At 56.4% G+C, this 25,365-nt stretch overlaps 1 protein-coding gene across 5 annotated transcripts in view; it reads right to left on the minus strand.

The window, feature by feature from the left end:
* Positions 1 to 24,797, minus strand: part of LOC107320959 (ankyrin repeat and fibronectin type-III domain-containing protein 1-like) — a 104,788-nt gene extending 79,991 nt beyond the window's left edge. Inside the window, exon 1 of one of the 5 annotated variants that reach the window (XM_032447638.1) lies at positions 24,683 to 24,797. Coding sequence is in view for 3 of the 5 variants with exons in the window: in XM_015877370.2 (XP_015732856.1) it covers positions 5,086 to 5,204 (119 nt within the window). In the remaining 2 variants the exon portion in view is untranslated. Of the gene's footprint in view, positions 1 to 761; positions 860 to 5,085; positions 6,398 to 14,977; positions 16,033 to 24,682 lie in introns of those variants that run through there. The other 4 variants (XM_015877371.2, XM_015877370.2, XM_015877372.2 and 1 more) reach the window with 4 other exon arrangements.
* Between the last annotated feature and the right edge of the window lie 568 nt (positions 24,798 to 25,365).

Here is a 25,365-nt window from a genome sequence, read left to right on the forward strand (position 1 = left end):
GCTGCCCTAAGTCTGTTAAGCCCCGGCAAAAAGTCATCATTTCATATTTTGGCCAAAAAAAAGAACATCCCTAAGCACAGTTTTGGACAGTTTGTTGTTGTTGTTTCACACACTCCTCCCCTCTTGAGCTGGGCTGGGTTTCACTCGGAAGCACCAGAACCCCAGAGCACCAGCAGCACCAGTAGGGTTCCCACTGCGGCCAGGTAGGCACAAACCCAGCCAGTGGGGTGGATTCGTGCTCCCAACATGCTGCAGTAACACCCCTGAGAAATGCTGTGTAATGGGGGGGGGTGGGTGCAGGCTGAGGGCAGGGATCCATGGGTGGCACTTCCCCCATCCCACGGGGTGCCCCAGCACTGGGTTGTGAGGTTCCCACCAAACAGATGCAAAGAAAGCACGACGAAGCTCCTTCCCATTGAACACTGAGAGATAGAAATATCGGTGCCATTGCCAACAGCTCCCCATGGGCTAAATCCCACCACCCCTCCTCGAAGGAAAAGGGGGAGGAAGTAGAATGGCAAAGGGCTCCTGGGTTAAGATAAGGACAGGGACATCACTCACCAATTACCCACACAGGCAGAGAAGACTCAGCAGAGGGAGATTAATGTAATTTATCACCTACTGCTGACGGATGGGAGCAGTGAGAGCTCAAAGCGAACTGAACAAACTCTGAGCCCCCCAGCCCTGTGTGAGCCCAGCCGTGTGAGCACAGCCCAGAGGTGATCCGGGGACACCAGCAGCACCCAGCTCCATTCACAAACCTCCCCCTCGCCGACCGCTGCTTTAATTAGAAGCTGTTGGCATTCACATCCGCCGCGTTCAGCCGCTTCCCACAGTGTGTGCGGCCGGGGCCTCTGTTTCCTACCTGCCCACCCACCCAGCTGTGACTCAGTGCCAACACAGTGGGTGAATGAGGCACCGAGCAGTCTTTCTAGCAAGCGTGACTCACAGGCCAGGGCTCACTGCCGGAGAAGTTTGCTGCAGTCATGCTACATATGTAATTCTCCTTAATGCCAGCGTAACTTCCCCTTCCTGCTAGTCCATCCAGCTGTCACACCAAACTAAAGGATGACTGCTGGGTTTTTGCTTAATCCGAGTAAAGATGAGCTTCAGCTCGCGCAGAACACAGCCAGCTCCCAACCTCATCCCCGCCCTGACAATTAGCTCCAAGAGGAGCCCAGGAGATGGGCAGGGGGGAAGAAAGCCAGCGCATGCCCCATCGTCACTAGGGTTTGGATGGAACACTCCCCCTGACCCTAAAGGATGATGCTAAGAGCACCTGGGCGCTTTTCCAGCCTTTCCGAAGCAGCAAGAATTCCCAGCACCCTGGGGACACACACACGGGAACAGGAGGGGGCAGAGAACCACCCCCACAGCCATAGAGCACAGTGATGGGGCAGGAGGGCTCTGCTCACCCACAGCCAGGTGGGAAAGGCACAGAATGGCCGCAGAGCACAGCCCCACAGCACCCTGCGAGCTGCACCACAGCCAGCACCCACAGCACACACAGGTACAAGGGAGGGGGCCGAGTCCTAAAGACACTGAAGTCTGCAGCAGGGAACTTGAGCGGGATCAAGTCTGCCCAGCAGGCTGCGGCTGACTCACTGACACGGGATTTAGGGCTATTTCCAGCTTGGCTCGGTTCAGCATCAGCACGGAGCGCTTCCACGCGTCAGCAGTGGACACGTCCATCACTTTTTGTATTGCTGTTCATTCCTTCCATAGGTGTCACTGACCGGTTGTGGCAGTGATGCAGGTGCACACACACACACACACACACACTGTCCTGATGTGCTCAGCCAGGCGGGTGTTGGAGCCAGAAGCGGCCACATCTCACATAGAGCTGCCACAAACACCTCTGGGCAGCGTGAGGTGCAAACTTCTCTCAGACTCAAGCGCTCCCCAGCACCTCACTCACATTCTCTATTAAAACCCAGCTCCACCAGCCAGCACTGACCGACAGGCACAGCACTGCGACATGGCAGGACCCAGTCATGATGTCCCTGGGGACTCTCAGGGTTGTAAAACAGAGGTTTAAGACCCACTTCCACCTTTACCCTCCAGCTGCTCACACAGGGTTTGTGCCTTCGGTGCAGTTTTCCAGCCCCCAAACATGCCAGTTCCTCCTCTTCCCAACCGCAGCCTGAGCACAGACAAACTGCCAGAGCTGGAGAGATATTTTTATGTACCCCAAAGCAACCGAGCACAATCCTGCCAGGAGAACACTGCCTGCTGCCCTCCCTGCCTGGCAGCGCTGCTCTCAGGTCCAGCCCAACCTCAGCAGCCACTGAGGAACCATCCAAAACCCATTAACTATCTCATGAAAAGCTGCTGGATTCGCTCCCTTCCAGCAGGGCCAGGAGCACCTGGGATCTGCAGCCAGGAACCTGCCTGGGCTGAGACAGAGCCTGGGAGGCACCTCCACTGTGCACACACAGCGAGTCCCAGCTGTGGTTGTACCTTCCTCCTTCCCGACCCGCTTTGGGAAGCAGCACGAACTTGGCAGATGCTGCCCAGTCCTTTCAGATGAAAAATAACAAAATGAAAGTCAGCTATTTTGTATTTTGTCTTTTCCTTTCGTTGCTCCACGCCAGGTATGCAGAACAGCAGGTGTGAGCACCCCAGTGCTGGCACCGGGAGACAAAGCAGAGAATCTAGCCCTGTTTGCTGCATGCAGCCCCTGCTGCATTCCTGCCCAGGCTCAGGGCCCCTTTGCCCAGCACTGCAGCCTCCAGAAATGAACCTGTGTGACAGTGCAGACTCTCAGAGTGCAGAAACCAGCACGGCTCCACAGCCGCTCAGCTCAGGTGTTCGGCTCTGCCATAAAACTCCTACAAGGCTGCAAAAAGTCGCAGAGAATAAATCGCTTGCTTAAAGGATTGGCTCTGTTTGACCTTCCCAGTCCATCACAAGAACCGGGAGGTGCTGCCTGCTGGGTGCACCAGCCCCCAGCCCAGAGACCTGCCAGCCCATTCAGCTCAATGCAGTGGGCACCTGTAGCACAGCAGAGCTTCTCTCAAGGTGGAGGAGCCCCTGATGACATGAACACAGGGGATGTGAACCACAGCACAGCTCTGCACTGCAGCTCACAGCAAAGCAAGGGGGCTGAGCAACACCTGTGAGCACTGGGTTTGGCCAATAGCATGGAGCAAGAAGGTACTATATTGCTATGTGAGCCGTCCAAGCACGAGTTGGGCCCTGCTGGATCACAGCACAGATTCCCAGACCCAGCAGACTTATTCAACCCGCCTCGCACTCACTGCTTTTTCTGTGGGTGTCATTTAAAAATGCAGGCATATTACTTAATACCACGACTACACATCGCTGATATCTTGTAGGTCCTCTGAGAATGAATGGGATTGCTATATTTGGAATGCAATAACTCCAAGCAGCACACCCTGTGTGCTGGTGTTGCTCGCTGAGACCCAGCAGCACCCGGAGCCGATTGCCCCGAGCCACAACAACCCTGGGCAGAGCTGGGGGGGATGCAGCCGCCCTGGGGTGGCACTGCCCAAAATGCAGGAGCACCATGTTTCATCCATCCACACTGCCTTGTAGAAGTGAAGAAGGAGCTTTTTTCATGAGCTGATTTCATGAGCATCCCATGGTTCGACCAACGCTTATTTTGAGTCCTATCAGCAGCTGCGTGTAACCAGGGCACAGACACAGCACCAGCAGGAGCAGCCCTTGCTTGGGGCCAGCCCTGGGGCTGCTGGGCTGCGTGGGGAAACTTCTGCTCCCAGCAACCATGGGGCAGAGCTCCACCAGTTACCCCCACACCCATGTGCTGGGTGTTAGAGCAGCTGTGCCCAGCAACACCCCAGGAAGTTTGGGACATGAGTCACACAGCAGCAGTGCTGCTTTGCTGTTAGTGCTTCAGAGAGAGCAATGCAACACAACATCTCCCTTGACATGGGTAACCAGGTCTGGGAACACAGCACCCTGTGCATGGTAGTGGCACAGTGCAGGGCCCCGAGAGCATCACCTTGCTGCCCTCTTGCTGGCACAGGAGCTATATGGCACATGCTCACTGTCCACAAAGTGCTCAGCTACATGTCAGCAAACCCTGGGGATGCGTGTGCTCAGCAGTGCCCGCACCATCCCCGCATACAGTCTGCACTGGCACAGCCAAACCCAGGGCTCACGGCTTCCATGTCTGTCACTGCGCTGCCTGGAAGAGCAGAACAAAGCTCTCAGCTCAGCCCTGAGCACCTCCAGGCTTCTGGAGACAACACGCCACGCTGAGTGAGCAGGGAAGAGGCGATGTCTCTGGGATTGTGGAGTGCAGAAGGGAGCAGCACTAGCACCGTGTGCCTCACCAGCTTGGTGTGATGTGCAGAGCAGCAGGAGGGGCCCAAGCAAACAGATCACCAAGTCCTTAATACCATTAGCAGAGCCCGAGATGCTCAGACACCAGGGAAGAAGGTGAGTGGATATCTCAGTGCTGTTTTTCCATGTCAGCCCCACCTGGCACAGACTCAGCTCTGCCTGGGCTGGCACACAGGGACAGCAGGGACAGCAGCTGTGTGCCAGCTCAAGCAATAGCCCTTCCCTACAAAGAACCACAACAACAGCGAGGTGTTCCCACATGCCATGGGGTGTGAGCCCCCAGCATCACACCCCTCCCTGCAGGGGCTTAGGCAGGGCACCCAGCACACAGGCTTCCATCTCTGCCTATGGAGCAACCTGTTGCTGGCTCTGTAGTTGTGGGTTTTGTATGCAACAGGGTGAGGGGTAGATGGAGAGAAGGACAATTGTGGTGCATAGCCCCGCCACTGTAACAAGGGGCTGGGTGAGGAGGCACAGCACAAAGCAGGAGACAGAAGCAGGCAGATATACGTGCAGGCAGTCACATGGCAGACACCCGAGATGCACCACCGACACCTTGGACGTGCCCTGGGCAGAGACACAGGACACCAGACATCCCGAGCTCTGGCACCGCAGGCAGCACCGAGACGCTGCTTGCAAAGCTCCTGGCTCATCCCCAGCCCCTGGTGGCAGGAGAGGGGCACGGGAAGCAGCGCAGCAAGGGCCACAAGTCCCACCCTGCAGCCACACCAGGACGGAGGGGCTGCCACCCCATACCTGCACTCGGTGACACTACAGCAGCAGCTCCCACTGCGCCGGCCCCGTCTCTCGGAGCGCAGCTCCGTCCTCGACTTCCTCAGGCTGAAGTACTCCGTCAGCTTCCCAAATGAAGCCATGGCCCCCGCCAGCTCCCAGCGCAGCCGTGGGCACCGCTCCCACCACGTCCCGCATGCTATGTCCCAACTCGTGGCCCTGCACGCTCCATCAGGGGTGGGAGCAGGAAAGGAGAGCTGCAGGTCCACAGGTGAGCTCAAGGCAGGAGTCGCAGCGAGCCCTGGAGCCGGGAGGTGAGGTCACTGCCCGCCTGAGCCGTCTGTGGGCACCAGGCTGCACGACGGCAGCTCAGGGCTGCGTGCTGCTCTGCTGTAACGTGGCAGCTGCTACAGAGCTGAGTTAAGAAGGAGAAAAAAATAATAATGCCGTCTGGAAAGGATCCTTGGTAGAGGTGGCACAAGGCTGCATGCCCCTGTGGAAAGCGAGTGCTCAGCAGGTGCCCAAGATGAGGGAGCTGGTCCTCAGCCGGGTGAGCGGATGGATGCCAGGCCAGCAGCAGTGTGAATGCCTGGGACATCAGCTGGTCGGATGGATTTCCAGAGGGTCTGTTCTTATGGCACAGAGATCACACAGGAGGTGGAGAGCATCCCCGCTTGTTCTTCTTGTGGCTGTTCAGAGTTTTCCAGTTCTCCTCCTTCCCTGTTTTCCAACACAGAAGCCAACCCTTTGCCTCCAGCAGCACCTACCCAACACGATTTTCCAGCTCGTCACGGAACACCTGAGCACGAGGAGAGGCACAGACATTTAACACGAGCAGCTCTGATCCATCTAGAGGTCACCTCTGGGCTCTGCTTCCCGAGCTCCGGCACAAAGCACCTCTCCCGCTGGCAGCAGGCAGAGGGATGCTGCGGACTCGGAGGGAAATCCTGCTCCCAAAGCTCCCCCGTTGGGAGCTCTGCATCCTCAGATCCTGGCGCCGCCTGGGCAGTGAGAAGGAAAAAAAGGCTTCAAAACGCCACTCCAGCCCTGCGGAGCAACAGCAGGGGCAGCCAGCGAGGAGCATCCAGGGCTGGCGGACGGAAACCGCCAGCGGTGCCCGCTCAGACCCTCGGGGAAGCGGCCGAGACGAGCGGCACTAACCGAGGCGGCAGATCCGGGAGCTGCCTTCGCATCCTCTCGATCCCCGCGTTGTGGATGCCATGTTAAAATAAATAAATAAATAAACAACGCAAATCATTCATTGCTTTCTCCTCGCTCGGAGCCATCCGCTGCCGACAGTCCGCTTCCCCGCCCCGCCGCCTTCCTCCCCGCTTCTCCTCCTCTCCCTCGGCTCCTGCTCCGAGTCCGATGCCTCCAGCAGCAGCGGGGTACGCCCCGCCGGGGTGGGGGGAGAACCTCCTGCCCGCCCCCCCCGCGCCGCCCACCTACCGGCCCCGAGGGGCTCCAGCGCTGCCGGGGGATCCCCAAAATCAGCGCGTCGGCGGAGAGCGGGGCGAAGGCGCAGCACAGGCTGGATGTGCCGCTGCGCACCCCCGGCTCCTATCGGCTCCCTGTTACTATTCAGGCGAGAGGCGAGACGGAGAAGGAGGGCAGCGGGGGGGGTGCAGCGGGGAGCGGAGCGGGACAGACCGGGCAGAGCGCGACCCGAACGAACCGAACCACCAGCGCCGGTGTCGGGGCGGCCGGGGATCGGTCAATAGGGGCTGCAGCGGGGAGCGGGGGGAGGAAAAATGAGGAGCGAGGTCCGGCACGACGCCGACCCTTCGTTCCCTCCGAACGGAGCGATGCCGCCGCGGAGCCGCTCCTCCAGCCGCTGTGCTTAGCGCCGCTTTGCAAATGGCATCGCGTCTGCAAAGGCCAAAAGCAGCGTCGTTCCGAGGGGGACAACAGGGAAACGTGGAATAACGGGGAGAAAGCAGGAGGATTGTGTGCACCAGACACACACTCCCAGGAGCGAGGTGCTCAGCCTGGAATCCCACGGCCCAGCAAGGGCAAGGGGCTGATGTTGGCAAGCTCAGAGCAGGACAGCTCCGTGAACACCTCCAGGTGTGACAGACAACAGGTACCAGAGGGGAACTGCTGCTCTGCAGCCCCCACTGCCGCATCCCACTGCCCCGTCCAGGCAGAACCAGCTGCAGCCCCATCTCTCCTACACCCTTCCGTTCCCCCCATCCGGGTGCCCTTAGGCCAAAGGAAGGTTGTTCCCTTCCTCCCGAGGCAGAGGAGAACCCCAGGCCCTGAGATCAGCCCTTGGGGACAGGGCTGTCACAGCCACCGGCTCCCAGACAAGTGCTGCTCCTTTCATTAAGCAGAGACGATCTGCTGAGATGCTGTTGGAGTCTCATTTCACATCAGCAATCTGCTGTGCTGAGGGTGCAACCGTGGACTCAGTGATGCGAAAGGCAGCTTCCCACTGCCACTCAACAGCACAATGGGAAACTTTACATGAAACCATGGTTAAGTTTGTATGTCATTTTGATTTTGTTGTTTTGTGATTCTTTTTAAGGAAGAGCTGCAGAGAACACAGAGGGTAAAGCAGAAATGAAGATCCACAGGGGCTGGGAGTTTGTGCAGCCTCACACACCCCAACACCCACCAGAACATTGCACGAGCATCTCACACCTGTGTCTGGAGGGAAAAAAAAGCCATGAGAATTCCATGGTGTCTGGACCTGCCATATTCCTGAGCACGCACCCACCAGGGCAACAGATCAGCAGTTCCCATTCCAAAGCCCTCGCTTCCAACAAGGTGAAGGCAGCACAGACATGGGAAGCGACACAAGTCCCAGCTTGCAACCAACAACAGCCCATTTTCAAGGCAGAAGTGCTACCAGCTCCTTTACCTGAATCAGCCCCATGCTGGGTGCCCAGGTGCAGGGCTTGGAAACCATCCCTGCTGTTGGAGACGACTCCAGCCCCAACCCCAGGGGTCTCCTTGCAGCCCCATCACTGCGCTGCTGAGCAACCCGCAGCTGGATGCTCTGTTGTTTCCCTGGGCAACTTTTATTCCGACAGCTCTCCTCCACAGCAGCGAGGGAAGGAGGGAAAGGGCATTGCTCAGATGGAGCTGACAGCTTCATCTGCTCCCGTGGCGCCAGATGATGCCAGCACCATTCCTGCAGAGCTTTGCTTTTGGATCCCCAAACCAAGATCTGAGCTGCACCCCCAGAGTCACCAGGAGCCACAGAGCCCAGGGACAGCTGATGGATTTGATGGGTGAGGAACTGGTTATGAGATCATACCCAGAGAGTGGTGGTCAATGGCTCAATGTCCAGATGGAGATCAGTGATGAGTGGTGTCCCTCAGGGGTCAGTACTGGGACTGATGCTCTTTAACACCTTCATCAATGACACTGACACTGGGTTTGTTGTGACCGGACAAGGGGAAATGTTTGAAATCAACTAAAGGAGGGGGATTTGAATATGGAGCAGCTACAGCCCTATGGCAGTGCTGCATTTTAATACAGTCATAATAAAAAGCAGAGAAGGAGCAGCACTATAATTTCAGACTAACAAGGCACTTTGCTTTAATTGTCACTTCTATGGCGCTGCACACAAATCTCAGGGCTGATACCTGGCATCAACCACTGTGTCAGTTTGAGTCTGCCTGGCATGTGGCCGCCTCAGAGCTCACCCAGCACCAAACCTCCAGTTCCAGCAGCAAATCCAGATGTGCTGCACAAAACATCCTCCTCCCTGGGAACAACACAGAATCAATTGGAGAGAGGCTTCAAAGACACACCGTCCCTTGTAATTTGGCCCACTTTCCTGCGCACAAAGCACAGAAGAATCAGCAATAGCAACATTGGGCAATCCAGATGCAGTGAAGCATCCTGCAGCCGAAGCTGCTCCACCTGCAGCTGCCAGAGCCCTGCCCTGGTGCCTGCTCCTTGGACAGGGCAGGGACACCTTGCTGAAGCCTGCAAGGAGAGATAAGGGCAGGATGCAGCGGAAGGGGCAGCAGGGGGTTGCTAAGGAAAAAGGAGAAAATTAGTCAGTTTTTCCCCAGCAAGAGAGTTTGCTGAGTTCAAAAGGATGAGAGAAAGCATCAAACACAGGCACAGTGAGAACAGAATGGCTTGGGTTGGAACAGACCTCGAGGATCATGGAGCTCCAACCCCCCTGCTGCAGGCAGGGCTGCCAACCCCCATATCTAATGCTACACCAGGCTGCCCAGGGCCCATCCAACCCAGCCTTGAGTGATGTGATGGGAGGAAGCAGCAAAAGGAAAAAACAGAGGCAGAGCAACCAGAGGAGGCTGGAGCTGGTAGGGGCACAAAGGGGCACCACGGCTCAACTCCACATCTTCATGCAAACCCCCAGACCCTGCCCAACAGGTGACACATCATCACTCAGCTGGGAAATAGACAGCTCAGCGTGCCCCAAACTGTTACACTTCCCCTCCCACCCACTCCCCCAAGAAAAGCCTTAGCAAAAGCCTTAGCAAAAATCAGAAAACCTACCAGCACGATCAAAGACCTCAGCAAATGGAGCCCATTTTTTGTAATTACCTCCCAGCCGACACCAGATATCCTTAGAATAACAATCTGTATCGAGCGAGAAAGCTCTGGAGAGCAGCAGGGCTGCAATCCATGGGGCCAGCTGTGCCCAAGGACAGCCATTGTGCCACCTGGTGAGGAGCAGCCCTGCACAGACCAGCCCCTCCCTGCTGGCACCTTTTGGCCACCCCTGGGTGCTGCCAAGCACTGCTCAGAGCAGGGCTGAGCGCTTTGGGCTGGGCAGCATCGGAGCACAGAGCCCAGCGGGGACTGTCAGCCCCTGGGATCCTTCTCCCCATCACCCAGTCATTGTTTCTGTGTCAGAACAGCATGAAAACCCCACCCAGCTCCTTTCCCAGATGGTGGCTGGACACAGCTCTCTTCTCACAGCACAGATAAGGACAACTTTAACCTCTCACACCAGAACTCAGAGCGGTGCCATCATCAGAGGGTGTTGGATTTACTCAGCACTCGGCTGCTTGTTTAAATTAAGCTGGGAGATTTCCCCCCAGGTTCCAGCAATTTAATTAAAATAAAGTAAAAACAAGCAAACTTCCAAATGCTCGTTGTGCAATTAAAACCTTCAGGACTGCCAAACAGAGCACAGAACCTAAATAACATCCAAGGGAAAAGAAACACTCTGACTCTTTCAGTCCAAAGCCAGTCACACCAAACTCCCCCAGCACGAAGAAGAATTAAAGCCACCAGCAGGCACAGACCAGACAGGGGGATGCCTTCAGGGTGACCAGAGGATGCACAGGGCACCAAGATGCTGCATGACACAATGCAATGCCTTGAGGAGAGAGAAGCCAGCAGCCCAAACAGCCATGGTACTTGTGGGGCAGCAATTGGCACAGCCAGAGGGTCCCCAAGCAGCAGCCGGCATCCCCAGCACCAACAGCTCCCACTCACTGTGCCTGCCTTGCCCTGGGCAGGATGTGATGGTCCCTTGTTACCTGATGTTCATGGAGGCAGAAAGTGGGGAGTCATGAGGAGCATCACGGCTGAGAACAGCCGCAAGCAGAGCTCCCTGCTGAGCTCTGTGATCCTGACCCCACATGGGGCAGAGCCTGAGCCGCAGGGATGGCTCCAGACGTCACAGCCAGGCAAGCAGAACTCAGCATGAGCTTGGTTATGCAATCTCCAGTTGGGGCTGGATATCCTGCAGGTACTGCTCTCCAACCCAAGAGGGTCTCTGTGGGCTCCTTCCCTGCGGAGCCACCCCACAGCCCAACAGTTACAGGGGGCTGCCCCTGCTCTGGGGCCCACACATGGCTCTGTAGCCACATCTCCATACAGAGATATCAAAGGCGATTGCCAGCACAGAAGCAACGCAGCCCTTCACCACCGATGCTCTCACAGTACCAGCTCCAGCTGCTGTGTACAGCAAAGCCTCCAGAACAGCACCAGGGCCATGTATGAGATCAGCAGCATCGCGGGGCGGCTCGGCGCGCTCCCCCAGCAGCTCGCTGGATTAAAGATTTAATGCAATGCGTCCCTCTGGAAGAAATTACATGGGCTATCAAGAAAGATGCGCCGCTCATCTGATGAAATCTCACAATCATTGCGGCAATATGTGCAAACTAAATAGGCTCTGTAGAGCAAAGGGAAAGCTGCAGTTGCTCTCGTGAGCCCTTTTCCAGTGAGAGGAACCAATGGGTAAAGCAGCAGCTCCATTAGCAGGAATGTGTGTGTGCAGACACAGCCGTGTTTGCAGAGAGCGAGACGGCCCCACTCCCACAGAAGGAGCAGAGCATCCCGGGGCCTCCAGCCCCAACCTCCAACACCTCGCAGGGTCCTGGCTGGCAGAAAAGAGCAGGGGGGGGTTTAGTGCCTGGGGAGCTCGGGAAGCCAAAGCATGAGCTGGCACTTCTGACAAGCAGGAATTAATCCCACCACGCTCAGCCAGGGCCAGTGGGACATCCCGTGCTCAAGCATCTTGTTATATGCTGTGGATACCCCCAGCTTCACAGCCACCTTCAGATGCCTCTTTCTGGCAAGCTCTGCATTGCTCTGAGTGCTGCAGCAGCACACTGCCTGCATTAAATCCTGCTCCAATGTCCCCAGAGAGCATTCACTGCAGCTGAACCCAGTCTATAAAACACCCGACTTGACCGAAGAGCTGGTGCCAAAGCTTGTGTTTGTATCTGCAGAGCTCGTGGTGTAGCAAAACCATCCATGCAGGGCTCACCTGGGGCGATTTTCCCCAAAAACTCAAGCTGAGACCCCACACCTCAGGGGCTGTGGTGACTGGCACCCTGGAAAGGCAGTAAAGAGTCTCAGCCCTGCTCCACGGGCTGACCTCCTACAGCAAGAAAAGGGTTGGAGATGCCCAAACACACGCTGGTCCCTGTGCGGGGGACAGGGCAGCCCATGAGCAGCAGTGAAGCAGGACTTTGGGGTTGGGGGAACAGCAGTTGTTCAGCTACACCCCAACTCCGCCGTGCTGGGAGCACAGAGCAGCACAGCTGGCTCTGCTGAATGCAGCTCTGCCCACAGCACCGAGCAGCTCAACACGGCAGCTCCAGCACTGGCACTTTGTTGGCAGCTCCTTCAGTCCAGGAGCGAATGCACAGACAGATCCCACAGCTCAGCTGGCGAGCAGCATTTTGCAGGTTATTAATGAAATCATTTACAGCTTATTGCGAGGATTCTGCCAAAAGGCAATGAAAAAAACAACAAAAAAAACAAGAACAAAAAAAGCACAACTCTTCCTGCCAGCAAAAGCCCTGCTCTGCTGCAGGCCGCCTATTGGCCACGCTGCTGAAAACACGGTGTGCAATGACCCTGAGCACGGCCAGGGCTGCTCCCAGCACAGCACTGACACCAGCACAGGGATGACAGTGACCAACAGGCCGCTGTGCCAGGGAGCACGCAGCACAGCCAACCTGCACAAGCACAGGGCTACGTGTTCACAGCAAAACCCCACTGATGGACGGGGACGCAGCTCCAGCCCCAAAGCACAGAGAGCACGGCCCTACACAGCACAGCTGCTGCTGACAGCGGCCCTTCCTCCCAAAATAGCCGAGGGAAGCAGAGCGGCACAGAAAGGGATAAGAGCCAACCTGCTAAATAGCAGATCTGATTTCAGCAGCACATCAAGGACCTGTGGAGATCAAGGAAACATATTCCCTTATACGCTCTCTAGGGCACGCAGCTATTTGCAACCTGAAAAATAGCTGCTGTCGCTGTATAGAGGAGGAATTTTCCCGAGCACAGCAGCGCTGCTTTAGGGGAACAAACCAGGGCTCCAGGAGGGCAGGTTGCTCACAGTGTGCTCTGGCTGGGGCTGCAGGGGATGGCAGTGTCCCACCCGTGAGGTGGCAGCAGGCAGCGTCCCTCTGGCCGGGCACCCCACACCATGGGACTGGGAGCTCCACGTGCACCCAGAGCAGCCACCACCCCCCTCCCCACAGTCACTGAATTATTAATCCCCCAGAAATTCATCAGGCCTCAGCTAAGCCAGCTCAGCAAACCCAGCAAGGAATTTCTAGGTCACAACAACATGGAGGGGGGTGAGGAAATAAACAAAAACTGAGACCATTCCGCAGGGCTGTTTCTTCCCCCTGTCATAAAGCCCAGGGATGGATCATGCAGGAAAAGCTCCAGGACATCACAGCTGCATTTCCCAGCACTGGACATCAAGACCAGGAGACCCATCTCCTGTCCAGCACAGCAAGGGGTGGCTGTGCAGAGAGCGCAGTGATGCAGGGCATGGGGTGACAGCTGACCCCTCTGCAAAAAGAGCCATCTTCCCAGAGGATTCTTGTACAAGCAACTGATGATTTTCTGGAGACAGCTCATCCCTGAGACACACAGCTTGCTTTTGGGATACCCAAAGGACCTGGGGCTATGAAAGCTGCTGCTAGCAGGCAGCACACTGAGCTGCAGCAGCGTGGCTGAGGGACAACACCGAGCAGAGCACAGCCAGCTGCAGAGCCACACCGTCACCTTGCACCCCTGTCCCTGGTGGGTGCTCACCCCACTCTATGGGACACATGGGGCACAGCTCCAGGGAGGGCTGAGCAGCCAGCAGGATGCACACGAGGAAATTGGACAGGGCTGGACTCCTGCCCAAAGCTTGGGAAGGAGGGACTCTGCAAAACTCCTTCTCTTGTTTGCACAAGCTAAAACCACAGCCCTGATCCCTATCACTACGGCCACTGGGCAAAGGTCCAGTCTTGAGGAGCTGCCACAAGCAGATCCAGAGATGGGAAGAGCAGAGCAAGGGTCAGTCCCTGCATTCAGCCCATCACCGCTGCAGGGCAGGAGCAGCACGGCACAGCCACAGAGGGATGCCAGAGCCCCTCACACCCACCCACACTCTGCCCAGAGCCCCACCGGGGCGGGGGTGGCCACAAACAATCCCAGCATTGAGATCCCACCCGCCCCATCTGCAGCTCCACGGGCCAGCAGCACACAAAGCCAACATCGGCCCATGATGAGCCATGCCAAGGCGGGGACAGATCAGCCTTTGTGTGAGCCCAGGCTAAGTTAGCTTTGGGAGGCAGGCGGGATGGCTCGGGCACTGGAACCTGCGCTCGGGGCTGCTTCCCACATGGAGGGCAGCAGCTCACGTGCAGATGACAGCAGAAGTCACCAGCGCTCCCCCCTCCTCACTCTGCCCACCCGTGGGAAGAGCCAGGGGTCCCAGCTCCGGCACAGACACAGGGTCCTTCAGCACAGAGACACAGGGTTGGGCACACCTCACCCGAAGCCATCCATCACCCGTGCTCTCCTTTCACCCCAAGCTGGGAGCAGCAGCTCCTTGGGGACAAGCCCACCAGATCCCCACGCTCTGCTCTCACACCCAACCTGCCCCATCCCTTCCAGCACTTGGACTTTGCATCCACACCAGCAATGACTTCCAGATGTAAAACCACAACCCCCCACCCCAGGGACAACAAGTTTTCTCCCATTTCCCCTCTCCCTGTTGTTACTGGAGCCGCCAGGACAAGCACAGCCCACCTGTGTGCCCTCACCCACACGCTGCTCCCAGGGCATCCCAGCACAGATCTTCACCAGGGGAAACATTCAGCAGTGCCACCAGGATCTCGGACTGCCCAGCTCTGAGGGTGCTCCCCCACACAGTGCACTGCAGTGAGGACACAAACCCCCCCAGCTTGCTGGGTGCCACCAACATCCAGCTGAGAAACAAGTGGTGCGTGCCACCATCCTTCTGGGTGACTGCCAGTCACCGGATTGAAAAGGAATTACATTCATTAATTGATTATATCAGTTCCTTATTTAACAAGAGAAAGATACGTGAGCAACAGCTACGTGCTTGTACTTCCATACATCTTCCCTCCCTGGCACTCGCAGACAGATATATTAGGGCTTCCTGCTGACCTCAATAAATATGCATGGCTTGGCAAGAACATCCCACACATTTACTTACTGCATGCTGACATCCATTTATTATTACAGGGACGGATTCTCATTAGCCTGAAACCCGGAACGGCGAGAGATGAGACGCCACACGCAGCAGGCAGGAGCAGCAGCCACCTACAGCAAAGCAAACAGGCAGGGCAGGGAAATGCACAACGACAGAGCGAGGGGAGCTCAGCACAAAGCCTTCCTCCATGACAGACCACAAAGGGAAAAAAAATCCCATGAAAAATAGGCCTTTCAGGGCTTTTCCCACACATCACAACAGCGCCCTATTGGCACGTCTTTCTGCTCAAAGCCCCTTTGCTTTCAGCCTCCAACCCTCCGTGCGTATCACTGAGCTGCCTGGCGTGGATTCACCCCACGATGGAGCCACACCTGCTGATAAAGCAATCTGCTCCCACCGAGCCAGGACTGCGCCGCTGCATGTGTATGAATGCACGCAACCAAGGGAACAGCTCCCCTTTGCTCCCGTGTTGGCTGCGGGGCTGAAGGAGCACAAAGCATCTGGCCAGGAACTGCCTTCCTCAAAGCGATGCAGAAATGCACAGTGACTGTCAGGTGGGAGCCCTTCCTGCTGCTGAATTAAGGCTGCAGCCAAGGAAGTGGTTGGAGCACTGACCAGCGCGTCTGGCGTGCAGGAAGGTGCCAGGGAAATGTTATTTACGATGCTGCCAATGCCCTTAAGCACTGGGAAAGGCTTCCAGCTCATTACCCGACGCCGGCATCCCTCAGATGAATTAGGGATTGGGAAGTTGTGTCAGCTGAGCAGTCCTTTCATTTACCTTAAAATGACCTAGAAAAGGAAGCTGACACCACGTGGCGCACGCCTTTCCCAGCCATCCTCAGCACAGCACTGATATTAACATCCAGAACGGGACGGGATTTGGGGACCTCATGACACAGCCGCTCCCTGCAGCCCAGGGAACGCTTTGATTGGAGCAGGTACACAAGCCCAGCAGCCAAAAGAGGCGTCTGGGGCAGGTCTGGTCCCACAGCCTCACAGCAGAGCTTCCCAGGGGGAATCCAGCCCCCAGCCCATGGAATGAGGACCAACGCACACCCACCCAGCAGCCCATGCAGGACCCCTATGGAAACAGTCACGCTTGCCTTCTGCAGAGCTGGGCTCGTACACCTTCGGGTCGTCCATCAGCTCGTTGTTGCCTTTATGGCTCAACCTCGTGTGCTGCTCACAGTGTGGGGCGCTCATTTGTGCCCTGATGACTCCACTTCTTTCATGGAGCGGGCACAGCCAACAGCAGCACAAAAACGAGCCGCTTCAGGGGAAGAGGAGGAAGGAAAATTCCCTTTTGCCACGAAGAAATACAGTCCTATGTGAGAGCTCCTGGTGACGCAGGTTGTTTGTTCTTGCTTTTAATCCGCAGTCACTGAAGGAGGTTTGTGCCCATTGCGCACCAATCAAGCACCTTCATTGGAAACGCACGCTCCTGGCTCCAGCACCAGCAATCAGAGCTGCTCTCATCCCTTCCAGCACCAGGCCTGGGGCTGCAGCAGAGCCCAGCAGACACCACAGCCCCCGGGGAGAGGAGCAATGGAAAAGCTGCTCTGCATTGCACTGTGGAGGGGGGATGGAAGCCCTACGCTCACCAGCACCGCATCAGCCACAATCTCCTTCTGTGATCTGAGAGAGCCACAGATCAGAAGCTCTCCCCACTCCAGGACAAAGGGCTGCCACCAAAGCAGCCCGGCACAGCTGTGCTCCCCCAGCAGTGTCAGCCACAACTCCTCCGCCTGCAGGCAGGGAAGCAACAAGCATCAAGAAGGGCTTTGTCTGAGAGCATCCCCAGCCAAGCACGTGCAGTGCGCACTTCCTGACCAGGGCTGGAGAGGGGGGGGGAGAATGAACTTCAGGCACCGTTTCCTCCCACAGCTCCGCTCACTCTTTGGCTTCTAAAAATAAAAGTAAACACTGAAGAAGAGCCCTTTTGGTTTTCCATTTCTGCTGTGTCAGTTTGCTGCTAGGAAGGGGTCCTTGCAGCGGTTCTTCCCCAAGCCCTGGGAGCGCAGAGCAGCCCTCAAAGCAGCAGCAGCTGTGGGGTGCTGTGATGGGGCCTGAGGTGGGGGTGAGGGGCTCCCACCTGCACCGCGCTGACCTCCTCTCTTCACCCACAGTGTGGGAGAGCTCAGTCTGAGCCACTCTGCTCCCCTTAGCAATAACCGAGAGCATAAGGACAGACAGCAAAGTGGCTTTTCTTTTCTTTCCCTCCTTCCCACGTATATCACAGAGCCCATGGCAGGCTGTGCTGGATGACAGTGCCAGCCTGAGCCTGGCAGCCCCATGCAGCCAACATCACTGCTGACCCACGAGCACAAACTTCCTCAGCAGGCAGCCACTGTGATCACAGCACCTCGCTGCTCCACCACTTGTTTGTTCAGGCTCTTCCTTCACCGCTGAGCTGCCGTGCAGAACTGCAGGGCAACGAGACACAAACACAATTATTTCCTTTTGTTGACCTGCATACGGAGTAATCCCAGCATCAATTATAGCCCAGAGCTTCAGCTGTCCTCCCAGATTCCATAAAGTTGCTTGTCTAAGCAAAACCCCGCAGCAAGAAGCCTCACTACCCACCACAAAGTGCTTCCCCCACACCCTCATTAACGCTGCTTAAATCCACCAATGCCCATGAGAACTAAAATACAGAGAAGTGCATTCTGCCCATCTCACTGCTCTGGCTGCTTGCACTAAAGGACGTGCCATTGGCCCAGGAAGGAGAGCGTGATGGGCCAACCCAGCCCAGCAGGGACATGGCACCCCCAGTGCCCCACATGGCAAAGTCCAGCTCTGCCACACATGGCACAAAACATGCCACGCAGCTGAGGCTGCAGCACAGTTGTGCACCTACAGCAGAGAGTACTTGGAAAGTCATCAGTCAGAAGGGGCTGAAATTATCTTATGCATCATTAAAAGGGAGGGGAAAAAAAACCAAACAACAAAACACAAGAGAAAGCAGCTGAGATAAGATCAAGTGCACATCCTCAGAGCCCCGAGCCAGTCTCAAAATTAAGTCCGTAAGAATAGCAAATGAAATGCTACCTTGCTAAAAGGCTTCCTCTACAAGTGCATTCATATTCAGGACTCACTGTGTCCAAGCTCTTTAGAGCAGTTAATGTGGCACCAAGCAGGAAAAATAAAGAAGCAAGCCCAGTGCAAACCTTTCCTGCACAGCACTGCAGGTCTGCATGGCTGCTCCCAGGCCAGGATCAGCTGTGGTTGTAGGACAGGGAGCCACCAGAGCTCCGGAGTGCTGCCGTCCTTGCAGCAGTGCCCGCAGCCCTGCAGATCCCACAGGGAGAAGCCCCAGGTGGGGTGTGAGCACCAGCCTTAGTGAGAGGCTGCTGAGCAAACTGCATGGCACAGCCCCAGCCCCTCTGCCATAGGGCTGCTGGAGGATGGTGGCTGCCCTGAGTCGCTGCCCGCTGACTCACTGAGCGGCTCTGTAGGCACAGAGATGCCATGGTGACACCGGCTGAGCATGACTGCCCCAACAGGAGCCTCCAGCAGAGCAGGAGCTGTTGGTCACAGCCATCACCCCCGCCTGGCTGAGCCCTCCCCTGCTCCCAGCAGAGCTGTGCCACTGCTGCCCAGCACGCCAAAGCAGAGAGCAGCAGGAGGAGACGATGCCACTGGAAAAGCAACAAACCCAGAGCACAGGCAGCACTGGTGTCCCCAGCCACACAACAATCCCCACCTGCAGGGCATGCACTTATACCAGCACCGAGCTGCCCCGGCACAAAGCCAACCCTCTGCAAGTGCTGCACAACCCAGGGAGAGAAGGGAGAGGTGTCCCCCTCCCATCCCACCCACCCACACCACATGCAAACAAAGAGCTCTGCACAGGAAGCACAGGAGGAGCGCAGGAGCACTTTGCTTTGGGAGCAACAGACAGAGGGTCACAGCCCTGCAATCAGAGCCAAGGAGATGACGGGGAAGCAGGGAAGGAGCCAGAGGGAAGCTGTATAAATAGCAGCATTGTCCTTGGTGTCACAGGATGTCAGATGTCAGCTACGATCCCTCACTCCAGAGTGGAAGCCTCTAATTGATTCCCATCTGACAGTTCCTTACCCAGCAATTACCGTCCGCCCAAACAAGCTGAGTAAATACTCTTCTTTCTGCTATTACAGCCAGCAACAAATCATTGACTTACAACAAAAACAGCACAAACAGCAGCGTTTCTCCAGGCTGGTTCTGCTGCTGCTCCCTGGATGCTTGGCCAACCCCGTCCCCCAGCAGCCCCCACCCAGCTCTCCTCAACCAAGGGAAGAGATGCTGCACATCCCACAGCGCAGGGGCTCCCCAGGTGCCTCCATTCACCTTGAGGGAAGCTGGGGCTGGATGGGCAGCTGCTGGGATCAGGGATGGATGTGAGAAGAATGCTGCACCCCAAAGGAAGGGACAGCACTGGACAGCACCCCTGCCATGTGCACCAGCACCGTGCCCCAATGCTGCAGCCCTCTCTGCTGCATGGAAGCAAACAATGGGAACAAGTTTGTGTTCTTGGATTCCTTCCCACTGCAAGAAACACGATCCGGTCACTCGAGCCCAGCGTGCTCCATTCCTCACTTCTCACACTGCTGTCCACAAACACAGCGCCCTGCTGCACAAACAGCACAAACAGCAGCAGAACCTGGAGCCACACAAAAGTGGCAGCAACAACAGAGGAAACATCAGCCCAGAGCAGGTGTCATCCCAGGGAATAAACAGCTAAGAAAGCAGAGATGAGTTTCCTTTCTCACAGGTCGTTTCACTTTCAGGTTGAAGGGAGCAAGAACGTCTCAGTGAGCTCCTCTGTGAGGTCACCCCATTAAGTGACAGCAGTTCATTTAAGCAGCACAGAGCACACCCCAGCCTCCCACTGAGGGCTCCTGCAGGAGGCAAAACCCAGCCTGAGCAGAAGCAGCTTGAACCCAAGTCACAAAAGACCTCCAAGGATCAGAGCACAACCCCACACGTGGGCAACCAAACCCAAGCTCTATTCCTGAACACAGACACCATCTGCTCGGGCAGAACTGGAGAACAAGTGCATGAATTCTGGCTGCTTGGTGCACTGCCATCCATTCCCATGGGCTCACCCAGCACCAACACCACTGCATGGGTCCCCTCTGCTCTGACCGACGGCACACGCATGGCTTAAATTGCTGCCAACCACCCCAACGTGCAACCAGTGCAGGATAACCAACCACACTTCTGCCTGGGGAGCACCACTGTGGCAGCGCCGCACCAGAGAGCTCTGCTTAAACACTGTGATCCCAGTGTAAGCTCCAGCTTTGCTTCCTGACATTTGCAAACCCCCAAAGCACTCAGCTTGGAATGAACCCAAAGTGAAAAAGAGAAAAGGAGACACATGTTTTTCAGATATGATTGCTGGGAGCTCCCGAGGCCTCGCACTTCTCCAAGGCCCTTCACATGAAGCATACGTGGCTGAGACCAAGGTTAGACCTAAACTGCAGCCACAAGTTGATAGCAGCCCGATGTTCAGCACCCACAGGGAGCTGCAGGCAGACACACACCATAAGATCCATAGCCAGCTCCTGGGCATCCCAACCCCCATTAATGCACTGCAGCCACCAAGCATCCTGCCAAGGGGGGCTGCTGGACCGTGAACATCCCTCCACCAGCTCCACAAGCACCTGGCCAGGCTTTATGATGCTCCACCATCAGCACGTGGGTTAAGGGCTCAGCACCCACCTGCATGGGACAGCAGTGTCACCGGGCTGTGAGCTGCAGGCAGTGGCAGAGCCCCAAAGGGAACTGAACCCATAGGGAACAGCTCAGCCCTTCCACAGGGGGCTTCAACTCTGTTCCTGAAAAGCAGAGCGAAAATAAAGAACCACGTGTGACACAAAAAGGAAAATCTCAAGTTTCTCAGCTCTCTTTTCTCTGGGAACTACAAATATTTGCAGTGTTTTATCCAATATTCCTCCATATTTGCCCAATGTCTAAAGATGGATAAAGGGGTCACGTGCACCTCGGATATTAAGATTTCATAAGGTTTTTGCCTTTCCTCTGCTTTGATGCCCTCCATCCCCACAGCACAGTGGCTCAGCCCACCTTACACAGCACAGCAGCACCGCACGGCTGGGCTTCACCTCCAGGCAGGCTGGCAACCCATCAGCAGCACCCAGAGCAGCCCTTCCCATCCACACTCTGCTCCGGCTCCTTGAGAAGCGCTCCCGACTGATGCCAGCAGTTGGACAGCCGTGCTCTGGCTCTCCTCCCACAGCCTGTTTTCAATCATGTGTTAAAAGAGCAAGAAACAAATCCGCACTGAAGGTCAGGGAGCTTCCAACCCCACGCAGCGGAAGGAAGGCCCTGCTGGCTGCAGGGCAGAGCTTGGCACAGCGCAGCCATCCTGCAGCTCCGGGCACCTTGCTGCGCCCAGCCAGGGCTGCCACCTACTTCATGCAGCCAAAGAGTCAGCAGAGCACGGCTTGGGTGGGAAAGGACCCCACAGCCCACCTACCTCCATGCTGCAGGGTGGCTGCCCCCCAGCTCAAGCTGCCCAGGGCCCATACGTAGCCATGGGCATCCCCCCACAGCTCTGGGCAGCAGTGCTATGGCCTCCAACCCCACGGCTTCCTCCACCAAATCCTGTCTGAAAGCGCTACGAGCTCACCCTTCATGCTTGGAATTAGTTCTTCCCACATTGCTCTGGGCAACCCAACTGAGAGAAGCACAGAAAAGACCTCAAGCCAAAGCAAACAGCCCCAGCAAACACAACAGCACAGGGCTCGTGTTCAGAGTCAGGAGCTGCAGAGCGCATCGGAACATGCTGGGCTTTAAGAGGAATGGTTTCCTGCCCACGCTGGGGATGCCACAGCATCTCCAGGAGGAGCAAACCCAAACAGCAGGGCCCAGGCTGGGATGGGAAGAACCTGAGCTTGCTCCATCAGCCAAGCCTCAAGCAGCTCCCACACTGCAGCAAAGAGCAGTGGGGCAGTGCAGCTGGGCTATGGGGTGCAGCAGCAGCAGGGACACTGCACAGACCTGAGAGTGCAGAGCAGGGGGGTGCCCAGCAGCAGCCACCCACAGCACAAGGCGAGTACAAGCTGCAGTGCAGGCAGCACTCGGTGTGCTTTCATCACGCTGTGCATTTCTGCCCAACTCGTTTTGCTACAAAGGGAGGAGAATCAGAAAGGTACAGTTGGAGCTGTAGGAGAAGAACAGATCAAAGGTCTGTCATTTGAAATTAATTAACTCAAACCCAAACTATTAACGTAAATTAACAATTCAAGCCACATGCGCAGCTTCATTCATTTCCAAGTCATTTTCAAGAACCTGCAGCGCTGCAAGATAAGTTAATCACACATTTCATTAATGTGCGGCGTGCACAAAGGTTAACCTCCACTTAATTACAACTAATTCCAATGCTGCGGGAACAGGGCAGGCACACCTTGTAAGAAATCCCTTCCACGCTGCACCTCAGCAAGGGGAGCTCCAGCTCCAGCTCCCTCACCTGGCAAACCAGCCTCACCAGGACCCAACCTGCAGCCTGGGAAGGCTCCTGACAGCTGCACCTCAGCCCCCCCCCCAGCCTGGCTTCACTCATGGTTCTGTTAGAGCCATGCACAGAAACGCACTGCGGGGGGAACCCTCCAGCCCGATTAACCCAAATTGATGCAAAGCAGAATTCAAAGGGAATTGAACACATCCGCACTGGAATCTTTTAAAACTTTGCCTAACCCAGTTTAAAGCCCCAAATCCCCAACTTGGCTGGAGTTCCCTGTGAGCAGAAGGCTTTGCTGCAGCTTGGGGTGGGCTGCAACCCGCTGCCACCTGCTGCAACCCCTGGACCCCAAAGCCAGGAACACATCAGTGAGGACACCCACCCCTGCCCCCCCATTGCCCACAGCCAGCTCAGCCTGCACTGCAGGGCACAGTCAAGATGCTGCTCACAGCCAGGGACGGGGATGGGGCTGTTCTTGGGGACAGAGAGAACCCCCTGCAGTGACCACCCTGCATGCTGCCAGCCTGGGGACTGTGACAGCAACCCACACACAAAGGACAGAACTGCATGTTTACCTTCTGACCGCCTTCACTCTGACCCTCCAGCCCCATCCCGCCAGCACCAAGCCAAGCAAATCAGTGACTTCATCGCTGCTTCCTTCACCTAATGCCCCGGGAGACCCCACTGCTGCTTTCCAGCACTCAGCATCCTCTGCACACAGCTGCACAGCCCCCGCTTCCTTCCTCCCTGCAGGCCCAGAGCTCGCACCCACCGCTGTTTGACCTCAGCCTCTCCTCCTCCTCCTCTTCCTCCCGTGCTGCCCCATGGCCGGGCCTGGTGATGAGCAAAGGCAGCAAGCAGCAGCTTGCACCCCCCAGAGCAGTAAGGCATGTGGGGATGGTGCAGCCTGGGAGGAAATACTGCTCTAGGAGATAAATAACCGGCGTGCCAGGAGGAGCCGCTGACATAAAGCGATGTCACACACGGCCACCTTTTGCTTCACTCCAACCAGAGCAGCAGGCAGCCACCAAGGAGCAGCAGCACCAAACGTGCTGTGATAAAATGCACGGCCTCGCTTCCAAGTGACAGGAGCACAGAAGCAAGGCTGGCATTTCCTGAAATGAAAAAGGCTTTCATTTCATCCTGCCTCCCTAAACACCTCCCTCCTGGGCCCTAAACAAACTGCATGCAATGCCTGGCAGCACCTCACCTGGAGACGCTGCACCCCTCCCAGGCACACACTGCCCGGAGCAGGAGCTGCCTTCCTGCTGCCTGCGTGCACAGATGGAGCAGCTCTGAAGGCTTAACCTGGAACTGGGAGCACCAGGACAAGCAGTTCCACCACCAACCCCGCCAGCATTAAGACCCCGTGTGTGGCTGAGGACAGCGGGGCTCACGGCACGGAGCAGGCAGCGCTCAGCAGGGCTGTGCATGCACTTGTGCTGCTCAGAGCAGAAGGGAGCTGTTGACACCACGCACAGCGCTCGCTGCTCTTTTTTGTATTACGATGAAACTTGGAGGTTTTACGAGCTTTCACGGCTCCGTTTTCCTCCTTAATTGGCGCCACTGTTTTTAACCCGCAGCCGGAGCTGCATTGCCATGGTTACACACACAAGCCTCAGCGAGCGGGAGGTATTTTTAGAATTGCCCAAATGCAAAACTCCAAGCAGCGGGATGCAGCACACACAGCCCTGCTCGGCCCAGCACAGCACCACCACAATGAGGGACATTCAAATATCATGGCAGGAGGGGCGCCCAGCACAGCTCCCATGTGCTACCTCCTGCTCAGCTTGCAACCACCCCTCCACCATCACCCTCCATCTCTCAAGGCAGCAATTGCAAGCTCTACAATCAAAAGCAGATACATCACAGCCCCCTCTCCCCTCCAAGCAAAAGGAAAATACACCAAAGCTGGCAGCTGGCTCTGGGTGCATCGCACACCTGGAAGGATGCAGCATTGGAGCTGCCTGCAGCGATGCTCGCGCTGCCCCAGCTCCTTCCTAAGGACACGAGTAATTATGGAGCACTCAAGCTACTAAACCTGATTAGAGCAAAACAAACTAATTTGGTTGCAGGGCAATGATCTGACCTTGTTAACGACGTATGTAGCTCACTGACAATGTTTTGCTCTTGCACAGTGATGTCTTTCTTTGGATCCCAAGCTGCTTTATAAAGGAACCCATGGACTCTGACCCATATTTGCACACTACAAGGAATGAGATGAGGACAGGGCGCTGCCCTACGCTTACCTGCACACGGGATGCTCTCAGCACAGGTACCGGGCGGTGCTGGTGGCCATGGGTGCACTCTGTAAATAAGAGAACAGGGTTTTATACTGTGTACATCTATCACACACACGCCCCACATCAGATCCCTGGTGTTAACCTGGGTGCTCAGAAACACGCTTAGCTGCAGGCGAAACAAGGAGCTGGGAGGAGGGTGATGCTGCTGCCTCTCATCTGGGGAGGAGGCTTACAACCACCAAGTGCCCAGAACAGGGACAGCACAGACACTGCAGTCCCAGGAAGATAAAGGAAGAGATGACAGCTCGGCAGCAGCTCGAGCAATGCACACAGGGCAACCCCACATCTGCCAGCACAGTGCTGCACAGCAGGACCCAGCAGCTGGCAGCATAGTGCCAGGGGAGCCCAGCAGGGCCAGGAAGAGAGCACCCAGAGGAGGGCTGCAGAGGAGGGGAAGGGATCCCCCACGCACTGCACAGAGCACACTGCCAGCCCCAGCTCTGCTATGGGCAGCCCCCATTGTGAGCACGGCTGCAAGCAGAGGGCTGGAAACGAGAATTACAGCGGCTGAGCGCTGTGTAAATGGCAACGGGTTGCCCTCTTAGAAAATTAAATCCTCTGAGCTAACGAGAAGAGTGTTTGCTCTCGAGCTGGAGGTAAAGGGCTGATAATTAAAAGACCCACTGGCA

This window comes from Coturnix japonica, chromosome 14, assembly GCF_001577835.2.
Source record: "Coturnix japonica isolate 7356 chromosome 14, Coturnix japonica 2.1, whole genome shotgun sequence".
NCBI classification, from domain to species: domain Eukaryota; kingdom Metazoa; phylum Chordata; class Aves; order Galliformes; family Phasianidae; genus Coturnix; species Coturnix japonica.